Source organism: Pagrus pagrus (genome assembly GCF_965226575.1).
Source record: "Pagrus pagrus genome assembly, chromosome: 7".
Taxonomy (NCBI): Eukaryota; Metazoa; Chordata; class Actinopteri; order Spariformes; family Sparidae; genus Pagrus; species Pagrus pagrus.
The window spans coordinates 17,770,928-17,796,655 of NC_140191.1; the positions used below are offsets into that span (position 1 = coordinate 17,770,928).

The following is a 25,728-nucleotide window of genomic DNA, read 5'->3' on the forward strand; positions in this document are numbered from 1 at the left end:
AATAAATGAAAGCAATTTTGGGGAAATCTGCTAAATCAAAACTGCACTGGCTGCTGGATGGTGTACAAAAAACAGGGTACATTGATATATTGACGATTTAGTATATTGCATTTAGCACAATATTATTTTCATAGAATTTTTTATTCATTTTTAAGGCAAAACAGTAATATTTTATGAGTCATGTTGGTATCATATTTGACTCCACAGGGGATCTGCAGCTTCCATCTCCATCTGTGAAGGTTTAAGATGGAGTGACCTCCTGCTCCGTGACGCACACCTGCCCATCCATTCTCAAGTCACCTGGAGTCGCTCTGAAAAAGTCATGCTCCACTCAGAGAAGCTGAACGACTGGAAGTGGGAAACACGGTCAACCCTGACCTTTGACCCTCAATCTGCTGACTTCAAACAGCCTTTAAACTGCACAGTGCAGCACAGAAGAAGGGAGCAGGTGAAGAGCTCCACCATGCTCTGAGTATCACCTTTCAGCCTGCAGCTACATTAAGAAGTTTCAGATCTGTGGTTTTTAATGTCTGTCGGTTGAGAACCACAGAACATTTCACTGCACACTGTAATGTCATCCGTCACCAGGGCCACTTATGATCACTTATTTCCCACTTCAGATCTTGTGTGTTGTTGAAGGTCAGAGCAGATTTACTTTCAGAGATGCTTTACTGTTTAAGGCTTCTCTCAAGGTTTATAGCCCATATGTTTTATTATGTCTGATCAACACTGAATACTATTTGAATGCATGTTTATTTGTGTTTACTGTTTTTGATTATGATTATGATCTTTTTCAAAGGCCAAGTAATTCAAACACAACTTGCAAGACTCCTTCTTACTTCTATCTGTAGTTAAGTGTTGTTTTTTTTACATTCAGTGTCTTTGGTACACTTGGCTACAGCTACTAATAGAACAATCCTGCATTAACTTCATCAAAGTTATGTCAAGTCTTTGTCTGAACTGTTTTAAAAAGGTTGACACATGCTTGGTAATTGAGGTGTACTGTAATAATCAGTCAGGGGTTTGGCCGAGGCTAGAGTAGGTTGGTGTTTGGTGTGTTTGATTTCAGTTCTCTTATCAGCTAAGATGGTGACCAGCTTCCCCTATGATTTCCTGTTAATTTACCATCAACACACTGTCAAGCCACATAAGGGTTTTCCAATTGACCCACATGCAGATTATTTTCTCTTCATGAATGGATGAATAAACTCTGTGTACACAAACATTTACAGTACAAGTTTTTGAAACTCATGAAGTCAATTTAGATGGACTGAAAATGAATCTATTTGTAAAATGCTGTTACATTATGAACACAGATGCATATTTTCAATGCATCTGTGTCGCAGTCGTGTGATGAGACAGAGCACAGTGCACATAAACACTTCACTGGTATTCAGCAGGAAATAGGTACGACGGCTGTGCTCTCAACTTACTGCTCAGAAAAAGCGGAAGTTCAAAATCACACTGCTGTAAAATGTGCACTATGTGATGCTATTGACTGACTGATGTTGTATAAAAATGAAGAGTTGTTTGACATGTTTGCAAGTCTAATATAATTTATTATTTAATGGCTATGTTGCACAACACATATTGATCAGACAAGCGGTCAGAAAAAGATCTGGAAGAGAGAAACAACCTCTGCAAACTCAAATGCATTAATTAATGTTATTTGTAGACATGAACAACATTCCTCATATATGTAAATTACAGGAGACAAAACAATAATACTTTTGTAATATATAGAGAAAAATGGCATATTAACACTTTTTACAACTTTCTTTGCCCACATCATTTGTTCCTGCAGTGAATTCAGCGATGTTACACATTGGCATATATTGCGTCATCCCAGTCAGTCTGTATAGAAAGAAAACAAGATTCACCTATTTTGTTCTTTAATGCATGGAAATAATAAATGAATTAAGAAAACTTAACATACCTCCATGTTGCCATATATAGGATCATCGGGATACATGTCAGGGCACTGTACATCATCATAGTTCTTCTCAATTCTGTGTAAAGAATGCAGAAAACAAACTTATCAAATTTACCAAATAAACACACACAAGGATACTGCAATATTACCTTGCGACACTTTACAGCATGAGGAAACTTTAATTTAAACTGTGGTGAATAGCTAAAAACCTTTTTGTTGTAGCATACTCAGGGAGCTCCACATTTTTGTCTGCCATCATGGTGCTCATGTGAGATGTTGGTGCGTCTCCAGATCTCCCCCTACTGGCAGAAAAATGTTAATCAATTTAGGCCCAAAAGAGTTAACTATAGAAACTTTGCACAACCACTGAAACGCAACTGCAATAATGAACACAGGCTGTCATTACCTATAGGAATTTGCAAGCTGGCTTCCTGCTTCGGCAGCTGTTAAAATTATGTGTTTTTACTATTATTAGACATGTTTCCACTCTATGTTAACAAATACATCTACATGTGTGACTCACATGTACGTATGTTTTTCTGGTGTCTGTTTACCAATGTGTTTTTTTTAAATATGTACACACTTAAAATGTCTTTTAGGATTTAGATTTGAATTCTATATAGTTAAAAAAAACATAGCTAACAAGAGAGACTGAACACATCTCTTCTTACTTTCAATTCCAGGAAACAACTTACCATTTTTTAACAACTCCTACTGCGACTAAAAGGATCAACAGAGTCACGCCTGCTCCAACGGCGATGATAATATAAAGACTCTGCATCTTACCTGCACACACAGAAAACATGTCACAGTTTTCTTATTCTCAATATGCAATCCATGCTATATCTTTAGGCATCTGTCACGGATTCTTGACATTTTAAAGACTTTCTTACTATTGACAGGTAAATAGAAGCTGGCATTGCCCTGTGTGTTGTTAGCCAGACAGAGGACAGACTCATAAGATCCCAGCTCTGCCTGCAGAGTCCCGATGGTAAGAGAGCCATGTTTCTCTATCTTGGTGCTCGGCAGCACTCTGTCAGAAAGCACAAAATAGACTCTGCTGGGAGGCTTGGACTCCACAATGCACACACACTTTACCATGTCTGTCCCTGAGGAGCAGGATGACATGGTCTTCACCTCAGGAGCATCTGTGAGGACGATAAATCTAGTTAAGAATTACCCATACTTTTCCTTTATATGTTCAAATAAGTCTTTGCCTTATCATAACATTTCTTTCATGTTTACTTACACAACACATTGAGCTGCACAGAGCTTGATTTGCGTTGTCCTATTGTATTAGTAGCAGTACAGTACAGGGCTCCTGTGTGTTGTCTGGAGATATTTGGCAGCATGAAGATGTTCCCCTGATGCAGCTGAGTACCAGTTTCATTCTGCCACTCATAGTTGCTGGCAGGAGGATTGGCATCACTTGAGCATTTCAGACGCACAGCTTCTCCTTCCTTTACATCAGACTTGTACTCAACCTTCACATGGGGAGCGTCTACATGGAAACATACGATTCATTATAGTATTTACGGAGATAAAAATAGGTGTCATTTACACACTGGGGATGCTGGGGACATGTCCCTACTACCTTTTTAAATGGTAGATTTTGTCCCCATCACTTTTTGAAAGCCTGATTTGTTAAAAATGTTTAAAAAAATCTCACCAAGAAATGTTGATTAACAAATGAAAACAGCTGACTGACATGCACTGGCGCTTTCTACAGTAAGTGTGATATTGGCATTGTTCAATTGACATGGTGTTGAAGTCGTGGTGAAGCATATTGATGACTGTTATTTGGTCGGTCAACATTATTGTGTTGTGTGCTTTGTATTTTCGTCAATTTTGACTGTAATAAACTATGCCCTTTTGATGCACTGTCATAAAATTATTATTATTAATTATTGATTTAAAAAACGTCTCTTCATTCGAGGCATTACATCCCCACCACTTTTCAATAGTGGCGCACTTGATGGTGTATGTTCACATTTTGCACTCCCTTACAAAGTAATGTCAAAGCTGAGCTGATGTCAGAGCACATAAACAAGCAGGATAAGAGTCTACAGCCATGCTAGCAGCCATGCTAGCATCTCAAGCTGTTGTTGTAAAATACCTCTATCTCTTTATAGAATAATTTAGTAACAGATGTCAGAGCATAAAACCAGTGATCCATTGATCTTCATGAATCCAGATGCAATAGTTAACAATTGCATATCTATCAGTGCTGAAAAAAAAAAAAATTTAATTATTGGAGGATTGTGACAAAACAAAATGGCTTTTAGGTGCACATGGAAATTAAACAGAAGCAGACAGAATCTTCTGTCCATCATGCAGCCACCTAAGACAATATAAACGACAGTATGTGTTGGTAAAGAGCTTGAGTAAAAAAACACTAAATCCATTAGGTTACATATACTCTAAAATTTCTGCCAATTCTCCTACTTTTTGACCTCAGTGTGGTTTTGAAATGATTCTTCATTCTCTCTTTTGGCGCTTTCTTGTTCCAATTTTCATAAAATAAAATGCTTTTTGTCATCTTTTATTTACTTTGATCCATTTTGAAAAATACTGCATAACAGAATAACTTACTTACTCCCATATGTACTTACATTTTACTTTGAGGACCTTAGATGTTGTGTGGTGCCGCCCTCCCGGGTATGTTATGGTGCATTGTAGAGGCTTGTTATGATCCGCTCTGGCAGGGTGAAAGGTCAGAGTTGATGTAGCTCTCCACTGGCCATCTTCAAGCTGATGTGGTTGGACATTTACCTCTCCAGGGTGATTCCAGGTGAAGACAGGAGGAGAGGTGGAGCAGGAGTGAGACACAGAGCAGGACGCAGACACATTTTGACCCTCGATTATCTCCTCTTTCACAGAGAAGCTGATGGGACTTAGTTCACCTGTAACAACAAGAAAGGTCATGATAGGCGATAGCAAACCCCAGGAGGCTATTGCAAGTAAGGGGGAGAACTTTAGGTCGTCTTGGCTGCTCAAAACGATGATATGTCTTTTGAAACGCTGCACGCTGGCTTCAGTCGTTTCAACATTAAAGATTTTGGAAGCACTTTAGTTGACAAAAATTCAAAAAAGGGAGGCACAATATGATGGCACCATGGCATATAAAATTGAGTGGATATACAGTAATTAAATATCCTAAGTCAATTCAATAGTAACCTTGAGCCAAAACAACAAAAATACTAAGTAGATATAACTGAAATATTAGATACACCCTATAAAAATATATGTCCACAAAGAAAGGCTCAATATGATAGATAGATAGATAGATAGATAGATAGATAGATAGATAGATAGATAGATAGATGTTGCCACAAGGCAGATCTGAGGACTTACTAAATTTCTTAACTAAACTAAACTTATGTTATGTCTTAAAGTTATTGTTGATGTTGAAGAATACTGATTTGGAATAAATACTTATTGAAACTGATCAGGATAATTACTCTATTCTCAAATATTTCAATCAAAACTTACAAAAAATATTAAGTAAACATTGAGAATATGATTTGTTGTTGTTATGATTTGAAATATACTTAATAGATCTAAGTTGGATTTTTAGCAATTTATTTTGGTATGTCCAACATTGACTTGATATTCATAGATTTTATGAAGATAGTATGACTTTTTGTTGTTGTAATATTTACAGTCATTTCATTATTTCTAAAGTGTACTTTACTTGAGAATTTACATTTTCTGCATCTTCCACGACCATCACTCCACGATATTTAGGAAGCCAATATTGTACTTTTTACACACTGTTTATTTTACACATTTCATTGCTAGTTACTTTGCAGATTACATATCGCATCAGAGCCAAATAGATAATTTTATTGGCAAATAAATAAAAAGAATAATAAATTAGAAATTAGAAAAAAGACATTGAAAAATGTTCAAAAATTTAATAAGAAGGAGAATTAGAAAACTGCTGAATATCAGATCAGATAATCAGCAAGATGGCTAATTGGTCAACACATAGTGGAATATACATGTAAATATATGCATACTTTATTTAAGTATGACCTTTGAGTACTTTTTACAACACTGGGTAAAGGTATGGACAGAAGGATACTTCCTGTTTTATTTGGGTCGTGCTGCTAAACAACAACAACAAAAACAGTAAGAAACAAATCATGTTGGTTTATAAGTACAAGTTAAAATTTATAATGGTGGCATCAGTGGCCATCTAGTGAGCTAAAACCCTAACTCTGGGCAGAACATGGGTCAACATGTGAAGCAACAGCTTGTTTGCTAATAGACTAATATAGTTTAATATATTGACCTTATACTATGCTAACGGAGGCAGACGGACGTCATGCTAGAAGTTATCCACACAGACGTCATACAGGCAACCGTACGTTTACCACACGCAAAGTCACAGGTAAGCTCCATCGTTCGCTACGTCTGCGTGCACAGTGAGCGCACGTCTGGTACGTCACCGTGACGTATGACATCACTGTGACCACGCTTGTACTCTCCATCATCGCCATGGAATTTGTTGGCGAACGTATTGACGTATTCTCCACTCGGTAAGCTCCGGTGCACCCCTGTCCCGCCCTGCCAGGTTTTCCATTCATACAGACACCATCTCGCCTCTGCTGCAGCACTGTTACAATGGAGCCAGAACGGTGACTTTAAAATTTGGCATCCAAAAAAAAAATTGGCATTGAAAACAAAACCAGTACTGAAAAAGGAAACATTGGCATTGAAACATTTGTATTGAAAACAGTTGTATTGGCATTGAAACAAGTATTGGCACTGAATAAGGAAACTAATTAAAATAATTAAAATCTGAAAATCTTATTATTTTATTTTATTGGGATTTTTTGTATTTTTCAATGACAATCTTCAGATTTTTTCTTCATGTCACTTTTTTTTCAGTGATAAATGTTTTTACAATGTCAGTTTTTTTTCAGTGTCACTGATTTTCAGTTTCAACTTTCTGTCACTGTTTTGGCGTCGAGAGGGAGGGGTCTGAGGGGAGGGGCAAGTAGAGCGTGGTTTGCATATGATTTGCATATCGGCATCCTGAAGAAGTAGCAACCTGCCATCCGCTCGGAAGCCTCTGGCATAGTGGCATTACCAAAATGTCCTGTTCACCGGGAACTTTCAAACCGCAATTAAGTCTGTTTTTTTTCTCTGCTATTTACATGTTGGCCTGTTTGGTTAGCTTTTAACGGCCGTTATGCTGTTTTTGGTACACAATAACTCTTACAAGGGCCGCGAATTTGCTTCTGGTGACGATAAAAATGTTCCAGCGGACTCTATTTCCAGCGCGGTCATGGAGAGTCTGAGCAGCTAACTTACTGAGCTGTGACTACCAGCTCTGCTTTTCTCAGTTCACCTGCCACTGGCAGATGAGCCAGAAAGTTAAATGTGGACCCTGGGTAAATGGTAGCTAATGTTAAGTCTCCAGCCCTGTGATGTTTTGCAATTGTGTTTTTCACAAAGATCCTTGCCGAGTTAAAGTTAACTTTGAATGGCTGTTGTGCTGGTTTGGCAGCGGTCCACTGAAACAAATGCTAAGTTAATAGGTGTTGGCTAGCTAATCTGTGGTTTATGATAGTTAGCAGTTCAAAGTTAACTTTAACTCGGCCAGGGTCTTTGTGAAAAATACAAAAAATCCCAATAAAATAAAATAATAAGATTTTCAGATTTTAATTATTTTAATTAGTTTCCTTTTTCAGTGCCAATACTTGTTTCAATGCCAATACAACTGTTTTCAATACAAATGTTTCATTGCCAATGTTTCCTTTTTCAGTACTGGTTTTGTTTTCAATGCCAATTTTTTTTTTGGATGCCAAATTTTAAAGTCACCGTTCTGGCTCCATATGTTACTAGTATCGGCTCATGATTCCCACCTTGAAAGGGGACTGTGAATGGGGCTATAGTTGCATCGCAAAATTAAGGTTTTAGTCTAATTTCAAGTTTTGTGACAGATAAAAAACAAAAACTGCTGCACAGGATTTAACATATACGAATTCTTAAAATGGGTGGTACGTGTTTGACCAGAGAAATGAAACTGTTATGATCGAAGCTATTTTAAGAGCCAGTTAAATGCAAAAGAGGAACTGCAAACAGTTGTTGAAACCTGGGAACCTCTGTTAGCACTGTTAGTACTCAGCTGTACTGTCAGAGGACCTCATTTAGGGTGATGATTAAAAATGTACCTTTCAAAGTTAAAACAGGTGAAACAAAAACATATAGGTTAACGCTGCTATACAGTTTAAAGTGTCCTTCTTTTTTCAAGCCATGGCTGTCTGTACAATTATAATAACATTTCGTGAAATTTCTGAAGTAGCAAAAATAAACCAAATAAATTATTTTTCTGACTCCATATTCACTGATTGCTGATCAGGACAAATGATTGGTGTCAGGACCAACTTATAAACACATTTCTGAATAATGTTCTGAATATTAAAAGAAATTTATGGGAACAACACTGGAAATAAAGAAACTGTACTGTTAAAGATGTTTGTTGAAAGTTATTAATATATACTTACTGATCATTGCGATGGAGACTTTCTTCTCTTTGTAAGAATATTTATCATGGCCTGCCATTTCGATCCTGAAATGAAAAGGCCCGCGGTCACTTTCTTGAAGAGGATCAATCTTCAGTGAACAGCTCTTCTGACTGACGTCTCCAACCAGCTGTGTCCGACTACGATACTGCTCCATCGTTTTAGACTGCTCTGGGTGATAAATGAGCTCATTGTTATCGTTGAGCCACATCCCGGTGAACTGAGTGATCGTCTTCCCTGGATCTGGGTAGTTAAATGTGCAGGGGATCACCACACAGGATCCAGGGAGACCTTTGACTGAGGATGGCACCTTAACTGTCCAAGATGAGGCTTCAGTCTGAGGAACTGAAAATTTCAAATCAAATAGTACAAAGCACAGAATAAATCACAACTCAACCTGGAAAATACAAAAAAAAAGAAAACAATACAATAAAAAACAAAAAACTGTTTAATCATACTTCTTGTGATGCAGAGCATCGAGATTGTAACATACCTTTGAAGCAAAGGCCCCAGAAAACCAGAGTCCATTTTACAGGATCCATCTCGTCCTCTCAGGGTCAGACCTGCAAATAAAGTGACAAATATTTCCTGACTTGTGCTGCTGTGCTGTCATTTCCTCCTCGTGTGAAATGACTTGTCTAGTTTCCATTCCACTTTTAATCCACTGTGTTACACGCCAAATCAAACCTTTGTCTCATCAGACTTCTATTGGGGAATTATACCATACTAATCATCATTAATCTTTTTTTTATTTTTTTTACTTTTCATTCTTAGTATGTTTTGGGCTCTTAACTATTCTCACCTGTGTTGTATTTTTTCAGGATTTACTAGCATGAGCCAATACAAAAAAAGTATCTAATCATGTCTTATAATTACTATAATTTTAAAATTTTGTTTCAAATTGTGTCTCTGCTCTGCATTCCTGGGCTTTAGCACAATGTGTGCCATCCTGCTGCACTCACTTCCTTCTTCAGACATTCAGGAATTTGATTTATTTTAGTAACTACGACTTCTCCAATTTTATTTTTGCATGGCATGCTCAACACTTCATGAAACCTAGAGGTCATCACCACTGAGCAAACCAAAAAAAAACCTCACATACTTGTTGGTAACACTTTATTTGGATAGTCCGACTACAGGGAGTTTACATTGGTAATATTTCAACAGCTTATTAGTTGAGATTCAACAAGTCATCTTCTGTACAGATGTGACAATTCATCGACAAACATACACAATCTCAGAATAACTTTTTTTAAACTTTAATTATTCACTCATCCTATACAAATGATAGATACATACATTCTATACAAAATATCCAATAAACAATATGGAAACCAGTTTGATAATCTTTGTTGAACAGCTCAAGTAATGTTCATTTACTCATAACAAAATACAAATGTTCACCAGTACATTAGACAAATGTTCGACGTATGTTTGAACAAAGACTGTTGTTATTGTTATTTTATTGATGTTGACCATTTGTAAGCTTTCATGTAAAAGGGCACGTTTTGGAATTACAGGAGACAAAAAAATAATACTTTTGTAATATATAGAGAAAAATGGCATATTAACACTTTTTACAACTTTCTTTGCCCACATCATTTGTTCCTGCAGTGAATTCAGCGATGTTACACATTGGCGTATATTGCGTCATCCCAGTCAGTCTGTATAGAAAGAAAACAAGATTCACTTATTCTGTTCTGTCATGCATGGAAATAATAAATGAAATAAGAAAACTTAACATACCTCCATGTTGCCATATATAGGATCATCGGGATACATGTCAGGGCACTGTACATCATCATAGTTCTTCTCAATTCTGTGTAAAGAATGCAGAAAACAAACTTATCAAATTTACCAAATAAACACACACAAGGATACTGCAATATTACCTTACTTGTGACACTTGACAGCATGAGGAAACTTTAGTTTAAACTGTGGTGAATAGCTAAAAACCTTTTTGTTGTAGTATACTCAGGGAGCTCCACATTTTTATCTGCCATCATGGTGCGCATGTGAGATGTTGGTGCATCGTCAGATCTCCCCCTACTGGCAGAAAAATGTTAATCAATTTAGGCCCAAAAGAGTTAACTTTAGAAACTTTGCACAACCACTGAAACGCAACTGCAATAATGAACACAGGCTGTCATTACCTATAGGAATTTGCAAGCTGGTTTCCTGCTTCGGCAGTTGTTAAAATTGTGTGTTTTTACTATTATTAGTAATGTTTCCACTCTATGTTAACAAATACATCTACATGTGTGACTCACATGTACGTATGTTTTTCTGGTGTCTGTTTACCAATGTGTTTTTTTTTGTTACAGAAATGTCTTTTAGGATTTAGATTTGAATTCTATATAGTTAAAAAAAAACATAGCTAACAAGAGAGACTGAACACATCTCTTCTTACTTTCAATTCCAGGAAACAACTTACCATTTTTTAACAACTCCCACTGCTACTAAAAGGATCAACAGAGTCACGCCTGCTCCAACGGCGATGATAATATAAAGACTCTGCATCTTACCTGCACACACAGAAAAAATGTCACAGTTTTGTTATTCTCAATATGCAATCCATGCTATATCTTTAGGCATATGTCATACATTCTTGAAATTTTAAAGACTTTCTTACTATTGACAGGTAAATAGAAGCTGGCCTTGCCCTGTGTGTTGTTAGCCAGACAGAGGACAGACTCATAAGATCCCAGCTCTGCCTGCAGAGTCCCGATGGTAAGAGAGCCGTGTTTCTCTACCTTGGTGCTCGGCAGGACTCTGTCAGAAAGCACAAAATAGACTCTGCTGGGAGGCTTGGACTCCACAATGCACACACACTTTACCATGTCTGTCCCTGAGGAGCAGGATGACATGGTCTTCACCTCAGGAGCATCTGTAAGGACAATTAATCTAGTTATGAATTACCCATACTTTTCCTTTATATGTTCAAATAAGTCTTTGCCTTATCATGACATTTCTTTCATGTTTACTTACACAACACATTGAGCTGCACAGAGCTTGATTTGCGTTGTCCTATTGTATTAGTAGCAGTACAGTACAGGGCTCCTGTGTGGTGTCTGGAGATATTTGGCAGCATGAAGATGTTCCCCTGATGCAGCTGAGTACCAGTTTCATTCTGCCACTCATAGCTGCTGGCAGGAGGATTGGCATCACTTGAGCATTTCAGACGCACAGCTTCTCCTTCCTTTACATCAGACTTGTACTCAACCTTCACATGGGGAGCGTCTACATGGAAACATACAATTCATAATAGTATTTACAGAGATAAAAATAGGTGTCATTTACACACTGGGGATGCAGGGGACATGTCCCTGCTACCTTTTTAAATGGTAGATTTTGTCCCAATCACTTTTTGAAAACATGATTTGTTAAAAATGTTTCGAAAAATCGCACCAAGAAATGTTGATTAACAAATGGAAACAGCTGACTGACATGCACTGGTGCTTTCTACAGTAAATGTGATATACACCTTTTCTTAACCGCCCACGTAAAAAAAAAAGTGCCTTTGACCCACAGGTAATGTAACCAGTCAAATGTTTTCATTGTCACATTTGAACTTTTACACAAATAAAATCCGTCTCTTCAGAAAATAGATAACAAAACACAATGCCGTAAAAAAAATAACAAATGTACATGTATATGGCAATTATCTGCCTGCTAAAGGAACACCTAGAGTATGATGTCTCTGGTGGTGAAGTAATATGCTTGACATGCACGCATGACAGCATCTGTGAGGATGATAAATCCAGTTATGAATTACCCATACTTTTCTTTTATATGTTCAAATTAGTCTTTGCCTTATCATAACATTTCTTTTATTGTTTACTTACAAAACACATTGAGCTGCACAGAGCTTGATTTGCGTTGTCCTATTGTATTAGTAGCAGTACAGTACAGGCCTCCTGTGTGGTGTCTGGAGATATTTGGCAGCATGAAGATGTTCCCCTGATGCAGCCGAGCACCAGTTTCATTCTGCCACTCATAGCTGCTGGCAGGAGGATTGGCATCACTTGAGCATTTCAGATGCAAAGCTTCTCCTTCCTTTACATCAGACTTGTACTCAACCTTCACATGGGGAGCGTCTACATGGAAACATACAATTCATAATAGTATTTATGGAGATAAAAATAGGTGTCATTTACACACTGGGGATCCAGGGGACATGTCCCTACAACCTTTTTAAATGGTAGATTTTGTCCCCATCACTTTTTGAAAACATGATTTGTTAAAAATGTTTCGAAAAATCGCACCAAGAAACATTGATTAACATATGAAAACAGCTGACTGACATGCACTGGTGCTTTCTACAGTAAATGTGATATACGCCTTTTCTTAACCGCCCCAGTCAAAAAAAAGTGCCTTTGACCCACAGGTAATGTAACCAGTCAAATGTTTTCATTGTCACATTTGAACTTTTACACAAATAAAATCTGTCTCTTCAGAAAACAGATAACAAAACACAATGCAGGAAAAAAATAACAAATGCATATGGCAATTATCTGCCTGTTAAAGGAACACCTAGAGTATGATGTCTCTGGTGGTGAAGTAATATGCTTGACATGCACGCATGACAGCATCTGTGAGGACGATAAATCTAGTTATGAATTATCCATACTTTTCTTTTCTCTGTTCAAATTAGTCTTTGCCTTATCATAACATTTCTTTTATTGTTTACTTACAAAACACATTGAGCTGCACAGAGCTTGATTTGCGTTGTCCTATTGTATTAGTAGCAGTACAGTACAGGCCTCCTGTGTGGTGTCTGGAGATATTTGGCAGCATGAAGATGTTCCCCTGATGCAGCCGAGCACCAGTTTCATTCTGCCACTCATAGCTGCTGGCAGGAGGATTGGCATCACTTGAGCATTTCAGATGCAAAGCTTCTCCTTCCTTTACATCAGACTTGTACTCAACCTTCACATGGGGAGCGTCTACATGGAAACATACAATTCATAATAGTATTTATGGAGATAAAAATAGGTGTCATTTACACACTGGGGATCCAGGGGACATGTCCCTACAACCTTTTTAAATGGTAGATTTTGTCCCCATCACTTTTTGAAAACATGATTTGTTAAAAATGTTTCGAAAAATTGCACCAAGAAACATTGATTAACATATGAAAACAGCTGACTGACATGCACTGGTGCTTTCTACAGTAAATGTGATATACGCCTTTTCTTAACCGCCCCAGTCAAAAAAAAGTGCCTTTGACCCACAGGTAATGTAACCAGTCAAATGTTTTCATTGTCACATTTGAACTTTTACACAAATAAAATCTGTCTCTTCAGAAAACAGATAACAAAACACAATGCAGGAAAAAAATAACAAATGCATATGGCAATTATCTGCCTGTTAAAGGAACACCTAGAGTATGATATCTCTGGTGGTGAAGTAATATGCCTGACATGCACGCATGACAGCATCTGTGAGGACGATAAATCTAGTTATGAATTATCCATACTTTTCTTTTCTCTGTTCAAATTAGTCTTTGCCTTATCATAACATGTCTTTTATTGTTTACTTACTGTACAAAACACATTGAGCTGCACAGAGCTTGATTTGCGGCGTCCTATTGTATTAATAGCAGTACAGTACAGGGCTCCTGTGTGGTGTCTGGAGATATTTGGCAGCATGAAGATGTTTCCCTGATGCAGCCGAGCACCAGTTTCATTCTGCCACTCATAGCTGCTGGCAGGAGGATTGGCATCACTTGAGCATTTCAGATGCACAGCTTCTCCTTCATTTACATCAGATTTGTACTCAACCTTCACATTGGGAGCGTCTATATGGAAACATTCAATTCATAATAGTATTTACAGAGATACCGTAGACAGGTGTCATTGACACACTGGGGATGCTGGAGACATGTCCCTTCTACCTTTTTAAATGGTAGATTTTGACCGCCTTCACTTTTTGAAAGCCTGATTTGTTAAAAATGTTTCGAAAATTCGCACCAAGAAATGTTGATTAACAAATGAAAACAGCTGACTGATATGCATTGGTGCTTTCTACAGTAAGTGTGATATTTGCATTGTTCAATTGACATGGTGTTGAAGTCGTGGTGAAGCATATTTATGACTGGTATTTGGTCGGTCAACATTATTGTGTTGTGTGCTTTGTATTTTTGTCAATTTTGACTCTGTAATAAACTATGCCCTTTTGATGCGCTGTTATAAAATTATTATTATCATTAATTGATTTAAAAAGTCTCTTCATTTGAGCCATTATATCCCACCACTTCTCAATAGTGATGCCCTTGATGGTGTATGTTCACATTTTGCAATCTCTTACAAAGTAATGTCAAAGCTAAGCTGATGTCAGAGCACATAAACAAGCAGGATAAGAGTCTACAGCCATGCTAGCAGCCTTGCTAGCAGCAATGCTAGCATCTCTGTGAGGCTTTACTTAGGCACAGCAGTGCCATGGACTATTAAATGCTACCACTAGAACTGCAACATATGCTCTCAATGGCTACTCCCACATGCTAATCTTTAGCAGGTATAATGTTTACCATGTTCACCATGTTAGTTTAATATGTTAACATGCCAGCATTTGCTAATGACACCAATGACAAATAACAACCAAGGCTGGTGGGAATGTTGTTACTCTTGCAGGTATTTGGTCATAAATCCAAGTCAAGCTGATAGCTGATAGCATGCCTGAAGAGTGGGGGTGTCACAATAATGATTCAAAATCGAAAATTGATTGAAATGAGCTTTCAAATTCCATCATCAAATCAAAACCAGGATTGTCAATTTCTTTCCACAACCACCTACTTTGCACTCATCAAAAAAACAAACAAACAACAACGCTCCTATTATAACAAAGCTGGCTTACTGGTAGCCTGCAGCTGCACCTCAAGACTCTTATCTGGTGTGCTCGAAGAGTCTGACTGACTGGTACCAAAGGTAACTCAGACTGTGTTGAAGATCTTGAATTTATTTTCTTATTCAGTGATCCATTATTGATTTGTTTGGGAAGAGGGGTTACTTGGGGCAGATTTAAGAAACCCAACTTGGTAAGAAACTGCTTTTCTATCTTTTACTGGTAATTGCTGAATCCCCAAAGGCTGGTGTTTTGTTTTTTTTAAATTTGGAATCTTTGGTGAATATTATTTGAACCCCAACCTATGGGGCGCCGATTGTAAAGTTGTGCATGCTAAAATAAACAGCAACTTTTCCACACATTTAGCACCAAACCCCATTAAAAAAACGTAAGTGAATCTTTTTATATTGCTTTTGACCAGATTTACAGCAATATTTGTGAACTTTGTGATATTTACTTCTCTTGTAAAAATATAATGTCAATGTTAAATCTAAATGTTAAATCTAAATCTAAATGTTAAATCTAAATCTAAATGTTAAATATGAATCTAAATGTTAAATCTAAATCTAAATGTTAAATCTAAATGTTAAATATAAATCTAAATGTTAAATCTAAATCTAAATCTAAATGTTAAATCTAAATCTAAATATAAATGTCAAATCTAAATGTTAAATCTAAATCTGAATGTTAAATCTAAATCTAAATGTTAAATCTAAATCTAAATGTTACATCTAAATCTAAATGTTAAATCTAAATGTTAAATCTAAATCTAAATGTTAAATATAAATATAAATGTTAAATCTAAATCTAAATCTAAATGTCAAATCTAAATGTTAAATCTAAATCTAAATGTTAAATCTAAATGTTAAATCTAAATGCTAAATGTTAAATCTAAATGTCACGGGTGAAACTAAATATTTAGCTAATATCCAAATTCACACTGCCTGTCACCGGAAGTACCAAAATAAAAGCTACCGAGTGCTGTAGTGGCTCTACTGTGGTGTATGCTGTAGCTGTGCTAGCCCTTTTCAAACAGAGAAGCCGCATTATCGCCGGAGCGGCGGTTCGCTAATTCTCCGCTGTCGGTTGTTCACACAGAGCCAAGCAGCGCTGGCATAAAGACGAACCGCTGTGTAATTCACACAGAAGACACCGGCGCTGCGACTCCGAAAGAGGTACTGTACACGTCATGTTGATGACGTCTGTGTGTTTTTTCAAGGTGTTTCACCAGGGGTCCGTTTCACAAAGCAGGTTCAACGAGTCTAACCTTGAACTCTGAGTTGATCTACTCTGAGATAGAAAACTATGAGTTTTCGGTTCCAGAACAGCTGATTTGAGTTAGTTTGATCAACTCGGAGTAGTTTCACCCGGAGTTAAGCGCGTGCGCCACAAGTATAAAAAGACAGCATCAATGGAGCCTCGATTCGACGAGTCACCATGGCAACGGGGAAGAGGAGGGCTACGTTTTTCATCCCACTGGGCGTTTCATGGCGAGGCACACTTTTCTGACCGCTCTGCATACAGTTGCCTTGCTCAAGTGCTCTGCATCTCCGACGTTGTATAAAAAACTCCCTATTCAAAAAAAACAAAAAACGCAGCGCAACACACAATATCTGCTGGGATGTGAGAGCATGACTTCGGTTGGTAATGTTGGAAATGTAAGGACGGATTAGGTTGCGTATGTAAATGATGGACTGTGACGTGAAACGGTACCGCTCAAAAAGATAATTGTCTGGAAATGCAAGAACATCTATGCGCGGTCTGATAATCATCTTCCGACGAATATTTAATTCTCTGCGCAGTAATGCTGCACCTTCATCCACGGGATCATTATCAAAAGGACATGCCATGGTAGTGAAAATAGTCGCCACCTAATATAACTTCTAATGTTGGCCTACTGACTGATTTTTACAATGATTTTCTCAAAAAACAGACGGCAGAACTATATTACGCCAAAACTCGCCTGCTGACTGAATGAATGAGGAAATCAAATACCGTGTGTGGCTGAAAGAGGGCGGAGACAGAGAGAAACTCGAGGTTTGTTGAGAAAAACCTGGTCCCGACCAGGTTAGGTTCATAGAGTATGTTACCATGGTAAATGACCCAGAGCTTAAGTTACCTCTCTCTGTGAAACAGGCTAGAGTTACCCCTCCTTCTCTGGTTTGAGTTACCTCCCTTTGTGAAACGGAAAACTCAGAGTTTCCCTCATTTCAGGGTTAATAGACTCAGAGTTTTCACTAAACCTGCTTTGTGAAAGGGACCCCAGGTGTCCTCCATTGACAGGAGTCCTGTCAATCTAAACATGTACCCGCTGACTGTTTATAATCATGTGGATGCTGTTATAATGTGTTGGGATTGAGATCCTGACCCACCAAGCATCAAGCTGCTTGGCTCTGTGTGAACAAACAACGACGGAGAATTGGCGAACTCTGTGAAAAGGGCTACTGTCGCTGTCGTTGCGGACGCATTGCTGAACCTCTGTAGTGCTGCCAAAACGGCCAATGTTTCCAGCTAAGTCGCTGGACATGGTGGCAGGCAACATGAGAGCACGGTGAGGAGACGGGACTAAAGCTTGATTTATGCTTCTGCGACGTGGCGACGGCGTAGCTACGTCGTCGACGCAGACCCCTACGCCGACCCTGCGCCTCCAAAAAATCCTGACTACGCGTCGCATTGACGCATCGAGACACGAACGGCAAGGACTGTGATTGGTCCGCTCAGAACGTCATTTCCGGCAGTTGCTTTTCCGATCAACAGTATAACAACACCGGTTGGCAGAGAATTGCAGAACAACGCGTTCCCTCGATGCAGAACTTCGAATGCTCAATGACGGCGTAGGGTTGACGACGTAACTACGCCGTCGCCGCGACGCAGAAGCATAAACTAGGCTTAACAGTGCAGCGCAATCACTCGCCTGACTACCCGAGGAGATATTTATATTTATATTTAACATTTAACATTTCTATTTAACATTTAACATTTAGATTTAAATTTAACATTTAGATTTAGATTTAACATTTAGATTTAGATTTAACATTTAACATTTAGATTTAATATTTAACATTTAGATTTAGATTTAACATTTAGATTTAACATTGACATTTTATTTTTTACAAGAGAAGTAAATATCACAAAGTTCAAAAATATTGCTGTAAATCTGGTCAAAAGCAATACTAAAAAATTCACATATGTTTTTTTAATGGGGTTTGGTGCTAAATGTGTGGAAAAGTTGTTGTTTATTTTAGCATGCGTAACTTTACAATCGGCGCCCCATACCAACCTGCTAAAGTCAAGCTGTTGTTATAAAATACCTCTCTTTATAGAAGAATTTGACAATGTAAATAACAGATGTCAGAGCATAAAACCAGTGATCCATTGATCTTCATCTTCAAAATTATGGATATGTACTTACATTTTACTTTGAGGACCTTAGATGTTTTGTGGTGCCGCCCTCCCTGGTATGTTACGGTGCATTGTAAAGGCTTGTTATGATCCGCTCTGGTAGGGTGAAAGGTCAGAGTTGATGTAGCTCTCCACTGGCCATCTTCAAGCTGATGTGGTTGGACATTTGCCTCTCCAGGGTGATTCCAGGTGAAGACAGGAGGAGAGGTGGGGCAGGAGTGAGACACAGAGCAGGACGCAGACACATTTTGACCCTCGATTATCTCCTCTTTCACAGAGAAGCTGATGGGACTTAGTTCACCTGTAACAACAAGAAAGGTCATGATAGGCAATAGCAAACCCCAGGAGGCTATTGCAAGTAAGGGGGAGAACTTTTGGTCGTCTTGGCTGCCCAAATGATGATATGTCTTTTGAAACGCTGCACTCTGGCTTCAGTCGTTTCAACATTAAAGATTTTGGAAGCACTTTAGTTGACAAAAATTCAAAAAAGGAAGGCACAATATGATGGCATCATGGCATATAAAATTGAGTGGATATAATTAAATATCCTAAGTCAATTCAATAGTCACATTGAGCCAAAACAACAAAAAATATTAAGTAGATATAACTGAAATATTAGATACACCCTATGAAAATATATGTCCACAAAGAAAGGCACAATACGTTGCCACTTGCTGCAAAAGGCAGGTTTCCCGTGAGGACTGAAGACTTTCTCTCTGCTGTGACAGTCAATGGCGTCAACGTCATGATGTTTAGTGCAAAACTTACTACATTTCTGAACTAAACTAAACTAAACTAAATAACTAAAGTTATTGTTGATGTTGAAGAATATTGATTTGAAATAAATAGTTATTGAAACTGATCAGGATAATTACTCTATTCTCAAATATTTCAATCAAAACTTACAGAAAAAAATAAGTAAATATTTGGAATATGATTTGTTATGATTTGAAATATACTTAATAGATCTAAGTAGGATTTTTAGCAAATTATTTTGACATCTACTTCACTGATATTCATTGATTTTATGAAGATAGTATAACTTTTTGTTGTTATAATATTTACAAAGTCACTTCATTATTTCTAAAGTGTACTTTACTTGAGAATTTCCATTTTCTGCATCTTCCACGACCATCACTCCACGATATTTATGAAGCAAATATTGTACTTTTTACTCACTATATTTATTTGATACATTTCATTGCTAGTTACTTTGCGGATTACATGTCACATCAGAGCCACATTAATCATTTTATTGGCAATCAAATAAAAAAAAATCTAAATTAGAAAAAAGAAATTGAAAAATTTTAGAAACTTTAATTAGAAAGAGAAAGAATTAGAAAACTGCTGAATATCAGATCTGATAATCAGCGAGATGGCTAATTGGTCAACACATACAGTAGTAGCACATACCCTCCCGTCCGAGAAACTATGTGACGTCTGACATGTGATCTGCTATAAAGCCTATATTTAAGACAGGGGATAAATAGGCTAATGCTATAGCTCTGAATTTACAAAGTTTTACTAGAACATTGTTGTAAACATAACCAAACACAGTGTCAAAGACAAATATGAGGTCTAGAACAATATTGGAAAGCTTCCAGAGCGCAAATCACGTCTACACTGCGGTAGTTATGTACAGTGGCGGTCCTAGCTTGCATGACGCCCTGGGTGAACTAATGCACAAACCAGACCTCTCCCATGCAGTGGAAGATCTTGCAAACTCCACTGCAAAAGGCAAGTTCATGCTCTCATAAAAAATGAGTGCAGTAAGAATGATGATTTTACAAAAATCGAGCTGCACTGGACTACTTATTGGCCTCTCAAGGAGGAACTTGTGCTGTTATTGAAACTGAATGTCGTACGTTTGTACCTGACCACAATGCCACAGTACAGGAAATAACAAACCATTTGCATAACATTGACAAGACATTTCTTAAACCTAACACCCCTGACACAATTCTGATTCTGATTCTGAATCCTCTGCTTCACTGCTCCCCCGCACCAGTAAGAGAGCTGAGGCCAAGTGGGTGAACCTATCCTTTTCCGCTTGTGCCGCCCCCTCCACAAATGCTTCCCTGGGCGGCTGCCAAATTGCCCATATGAGGATTTTTATTTTTTTTTATTTTTATATTTATTTATTTTTCTAAAAAACAACAACAAAGAAAAAAACAATAAGAAACAAATCATATTGGTTTATAAGTACAACTTAAAATGTATAATGGTGATGTCAGTGGCCATCTAGTGAGCTAAAACCCTAACGCTGTGCAGAACATGAGTCAACATGGGAAGCAACAGCTTGTTTGCTAATAGACTAATATAGTTTAATATATTGACCTTATACTATGCTAACGGAGGCAGACGGACGTCATGCTAGACGTTATCCACACAGACGTCATACAGGCAACCGTACGTTTACCACACGCAAAGTCACAGGTAAGCTTCATGGTCCGCTACGTCTGCGTGCACAGTGAGCGTACGTCTGGTATGTCATGGTGACGTATGACATCACTGTGACCACGTTTGTACTCTCCATCATCGCCATGGAATTTGTTGGCGAACGTATTGACATTAGTTCTCCACTCGGGGGAACACAGACGCCATCTCGCCTCTGCTGCAGCACTGTTACTAGTATCGCATGATTCCCACCTTGAAAGGGGACTGTGAATGGGGCTATAGTTGCATCGCAAAATTAAGGTTTTAGTCTGATTTCAAGTTTTGTGACAGATAAAAAACAAAAACTGCTGCACAGGATTTAAAATATACAAATTCTTAAAATGGGTGGCACGTGTCTGTCCAGAGAAATGAAACTGTTATGATCGAAGCTATTTTAAGAGCCAGTTAAATGCAAAAGAGGAACTGCAGACGGTTGTTGAAACCTGGGAACCTCTGTTAGCACTGTTAGTACTGAGCTGTACTGTCAGAGGACCTCATTTAGGGTGATAATTAAAAATGTAACTTTCAAAGTTAAAACAGGTGAAACAAAAACATAGAGGTTAACGCTGCTATACAGTTTAAAGTGTCCTTCTTTTTTCAAGCTGTGGCTGTCTGTACAATTATAATAACATTTCGTGAAATTTCTGAAATAGCAAAAATAAACCAAATAAATTATTTTTCTGACTCCATATTCACTGATTGCTGATCAGGACAAATGATTGGTGTCAGGACCAACTTATAAACACATTTCTGTATAATGTTCTGAATATTAAAAGAAATTTATGGGAACAACACTGGAAATAAAGAGACTGTACTGTTAAAGATGTTTGTTGAAAGTTATTAATATATACTTACTGATCATTGCAATGGAGACTTTCGTCTCTCTGTAAGAATATTTATCATGGCCTGCCATTTCGATCCTGAAATGAAAAGGCCCGCGGTCACTTTCTTGAAGAGGATCAATCTTCAGTGAACAGCTCTTCTGACTGACGTCTCCAACCAGCTGTGTCCGACTCCGATACCGCTCCATCGTTTTAGACTGCTCTGGGTGATAAATGAACTCACTGGTATCGCTGAGCCACATCCCGGTGAACTGAGTGATCTTCTTCCCTGGATTTGGGTAGTTAAATGTGCAGGGGATCACCACACAGGATCCAAGGAGACCTCTGACTGAGGATGGCACCTTAACTGTCCAAGATGAGGCTTCAGTCTGAGGAACTGAAAATTTCAAATCAAATAGTACAAAGCACAGAATAAATCACAACTTTACCTGGAAAATACAAAAAAAAAGGCAACAATACAATAAAAAGACAAAAATCTGTTTAATCGTACTTCTTGTGATGCAGAGTATCGAGATTGTAACATACCTTTGAAGCAAAGGCCCCAAAAAACCAGAGTCCATTTTACAGGATCCATCTCGTCCTCTCAGGGTCAGACCTGCAAATAAAGTGACAAATATTTCCTGACTTGTGCTGCTGTGCTGTCATTTCCTCCTCGTGTGAAATGACTTGTCTAGTTTCCATTCCACTTTTAATCCACTGTGTTAGTGGCTTAGTATGTTTTGGGCTCTTAACTATTCTCACCTGTGTTGTATATTTTCAGGATTTACTAGCATGAACCAATACAAAATAAGTATCTAATCATCTCTTATAATTACTATAAGGTCATCACCACTTAGCAAACAAACAAAAAAACCTCACATACTTTTACATTAGTAATATTTTAACAGCTTATTAGTTGAGATTCAACAAGTCATCTTCTATACAGATGTGACAATTCATGGACAAACATACACAATCTCAGAATGACTTTTTTTTAACTTTAACTATTCACTCATCCTATACAAATGATCGATACATTCTATACAAAATATACAATAAACAATATGGAAACCAGTCTGATAATCTTTGTTGAACATTCTAAAGCTCAAGTAATGTTCATTTACTCATAACATAATACAAATGTTCAACAGTACATTAGACAAATATTCGACGTATGTTCGAACAAAGACTGTTGTTATTGTTATTTTTATTGATGTTGACCATTTGTAAGCTTTCATGTAAAGGGGCACGTTTTGGATTTTGGAATAAGACAAACTCAAAAAGGTATAATAATAAAGATATATTCCCATATAGGAATAAACAAGCTGTCCTCATAGTGTCATTCGGTCCACAGAACGCTGCTTGAAGTGAGAGAGGTCGATACATAGAAGGGTCCCGCAAATATAAACAAAATATATGAATTAAATTTTGTTGTTCTTTTGAATCGGGACTAAACTCTAATTAAAAGTTCTTCCCCAAAGCTACATAGTGAACACTTAAAAGTTTGCATTCTTTCGTATGAGCATTCTCAAAAATTGAAACAGTGGAGTTACAAGTTAATCTTCAAATTTAAAAAAAAAAAAGTGCCTTAAGTATGTAAGTTAAGTACGAGAGAGAAACAGTTGAACTGTTGAATCTCAACATATAAGCTGTTGAAATATTACAGACACTCTGATGCTGTTGCTATAGGTGGACTTTCAAAATAAAGTGTTACCCATTTTTTTCATGTAAAGTAAAAACCCCACTCACCACCTTTAATTATTCATGTGATCCCCGTGTCTTTGAAGCATTATAGCCTCATTAACTTGTAAGTACTTCAAATGCTGCAAATGGGCTGTTCTTTAGTACGAGCCCACTTTGAGTTGAATAAAAGAATAACCTTTACCCATGATTCAAACACTTTGGCTGCAAAATGGCTGGATTAAGCATGACAGTAACTTAATTGAGCTGCTAAACTATTTGTTAAAGATAAAATATTCTACTTTATTATTTGCACAGGCTGTGTGGGGATGTGTTCGCTCTCTAACCCGGAAGAAAGTAGAACAGGAACCAGCCAAACCAAAACTGGACCACAGATACTCAAAAAGTGAGAACCACAATCCAAAATCTGTTGAACTGAAAATAAATCAAGAGGCCACAACAGAATGAGCTGCACGGTTGAATGTATTTGTCCAGAAAGTTTTCTCTCATGTCAGTTACAAACTGTATATGTGTATACGATGTAATAAAATGATAGGCAGTAATCCATGTTATTAAAAAAGATTTTAACTACAGTGCTGATTGAAAGCAACAACATGTAAACGCATTGAAAAGTCCACAGAACAAGTAAGTAATTAATGACATTTACTCTACCTTAAACTGTGTCTATCACTGGTGCAGAGACAAGAAGACAGGATATCCTTTGGCTACTTGATGCCTGCAGCTAGTGAGGTCATGTGATGTGGTTACTGATGTGTGACATCTGTGTGGGTTGTTAAGATCTGAACAGTGTTTTGAGCTGGTACAAAAAAGGAAACATGTTTACTTTGTCTTCCATTTCCTAAAAAGGGACTGATCACATCTTAATGTGTTACTGGACCTCCCTTCCTGTTTAAAAGTTCACACCTTAAGTCATTTGGTCAGCGAGAAAATTGTCTCAGCAGAAGCCCATGTTGCAGTGGCTTCACAGAGGCTGTTTCCCCCTTCAGACACATGAGAGGATCATCTTGCTGAGTTCTGCTGTAGATTTAATTGCCCACTGTGAACTCAGTCATTCAGGGACCCTGATCTCCAACAAAAGCAGGGTTTATTATTGCTCCCCTTTTTGGATAAGAACTGTCACTGTCTTGGGCAGCTAGGTCAACATAACGGATGCTGCTGCTGCGGTGGATCTTTTTCACAGAGAAACTGTGCTTTCCTTTAACTTTCCAGCGATCCTCTTCACACTGTGTCATGAAGTCCTCCAGCTGGACTGTGTCCTCTTTCTGGCGGCCCCAGGACAGTTTCCTTGGAGTAGAAGTGATGAAACCAGTGGATGTCGAGTTGCCCATGACAGGAAATGTGCTGAAAATCTGTGAATCAAAAGACGGAAAATGAACCTACTAAATATCTGTTAGTAAATACACATAAACTATAAATTCAACACAAATGGTTTCTTACCTGGTCACTAAAACAGCTCACAGTGACGCAGCTCCTGGCCAATCCACAGCAGTTCCAACAGTGAATGAGAGGTGCTCAGGCTCCTCCATTTTAAAGACAGTCCTGCAGATACGCTGAGGGCTTGACCTCATCCGCCATCAAAGGAACAATTAATTGTATCTCTTGGGATGAGATTAATCACAGCAACAACAATACAAGTTTATCGCTGCTGATTAATGGATCCAATTGTCTGTTTGTATTGATCAGTCAGTTAATCAATCACTGGGAAATCCTTCAATCACAAACACAGAAAGAATTCATACATGTCATCATGTTAGAAGTTCTAATTGAAGGTATTTATTGTGAGTTAAGGTCTTCCTCACCGCTGTTTGATTTGTCTCATGTTTCGTCGCTCTACTGTTGCTACTAAGAATGATATAAAGTATATGTAGAAAAGGAAAGGTATCTTCTGAAGGTATCTGAAACTGTGATGAATGTCACTTATAAAAACCTTTTTTTTCAAAGTCCTTCAGACAGTGTGTCCTCCTCCTCCAAGTGGTGTTACAGTAAGTTCAAGAATTGATGACTGATTTGACTGAAATCAAGACTTTTCTGTCATAGGTCATGACCTGCCAAAAAT

General features: G+C 37.8%; 2 protein-coding genes across 2 annotated transcripts; both read right to left on the reverse strand.

The window, feature by feature from the left end:
* Positions 1 to 1,590: 1,590 nt before the first annotated feature.
* Positions 1,591 to 9,030, reverse strand: LOC311259316 (B-cell receptor CD22-like). Its single transcript, XM_084356381.1, has 9 exons — positions 8,963 to 9,030; positions 8,452 to 8,814; positions 4,546 to 4,836; positions 3,183 to 3,434; positions 2,827 to 3,081; positions 2,629 to 2,719; positions 2,143 to 2,235; positions 1,937 to 2,009; positions 1,591 to 1,854 (listed from the first exon to the last, which is right to left on the reverse strand). The coding sequence occupies exons 1-9, from the start codon at positions 9,009 to 9,011 to the stop codon at positions 1,819 to 1,821; spliced, it is 1,503 nt and encodes a 500-aa protein (XP_084212507.1). The 5' UTR covers positions 9,012 to 9,030; the 3' UTR covers positions 1,591 to 1,818.
* A 565-nt stretch (positions 9,031 to 9,595) lies between these two features.
* LOC311259308 (myelin-associated glycoprotein) lies at positions 9,596 to 24,407 on the reverse strand. The gene is made up of 12 exons (XM_084356368.1): positions 24,324 to 24,407; positions 22,518 to 22,587; positions 22,006 to 22,368; positions 18,725 to 19,015; positions 13,164 to 13,415; positions 12,315 to 12,566; positions 11,458 to 11,709; positions 11,102 to 11,356; positions 10,904 to 10,994; positions 10,426 to 10,518; positions 10,216 to 10,288; positions 9,596 to 10,133 (listed from the first exon to the last, which is right to left on the reverse strand). Exons 2-12 carry the CDS (start codon positions 22,564 to 22,566, stop codon positions 10,098 to 10,100), a joined length of 2,007 nt encoding a protein of 668 aa, XP_084212494.1. The 5' UTR covers positions 22,567 to 22,587; positions 24,324 to 24,407; the 3' UTR covers positions 9,596 to 10,097.
* Between the last annotated feature and the right edge of the window lie 1,321 nt (positions 24,408 to 25,728).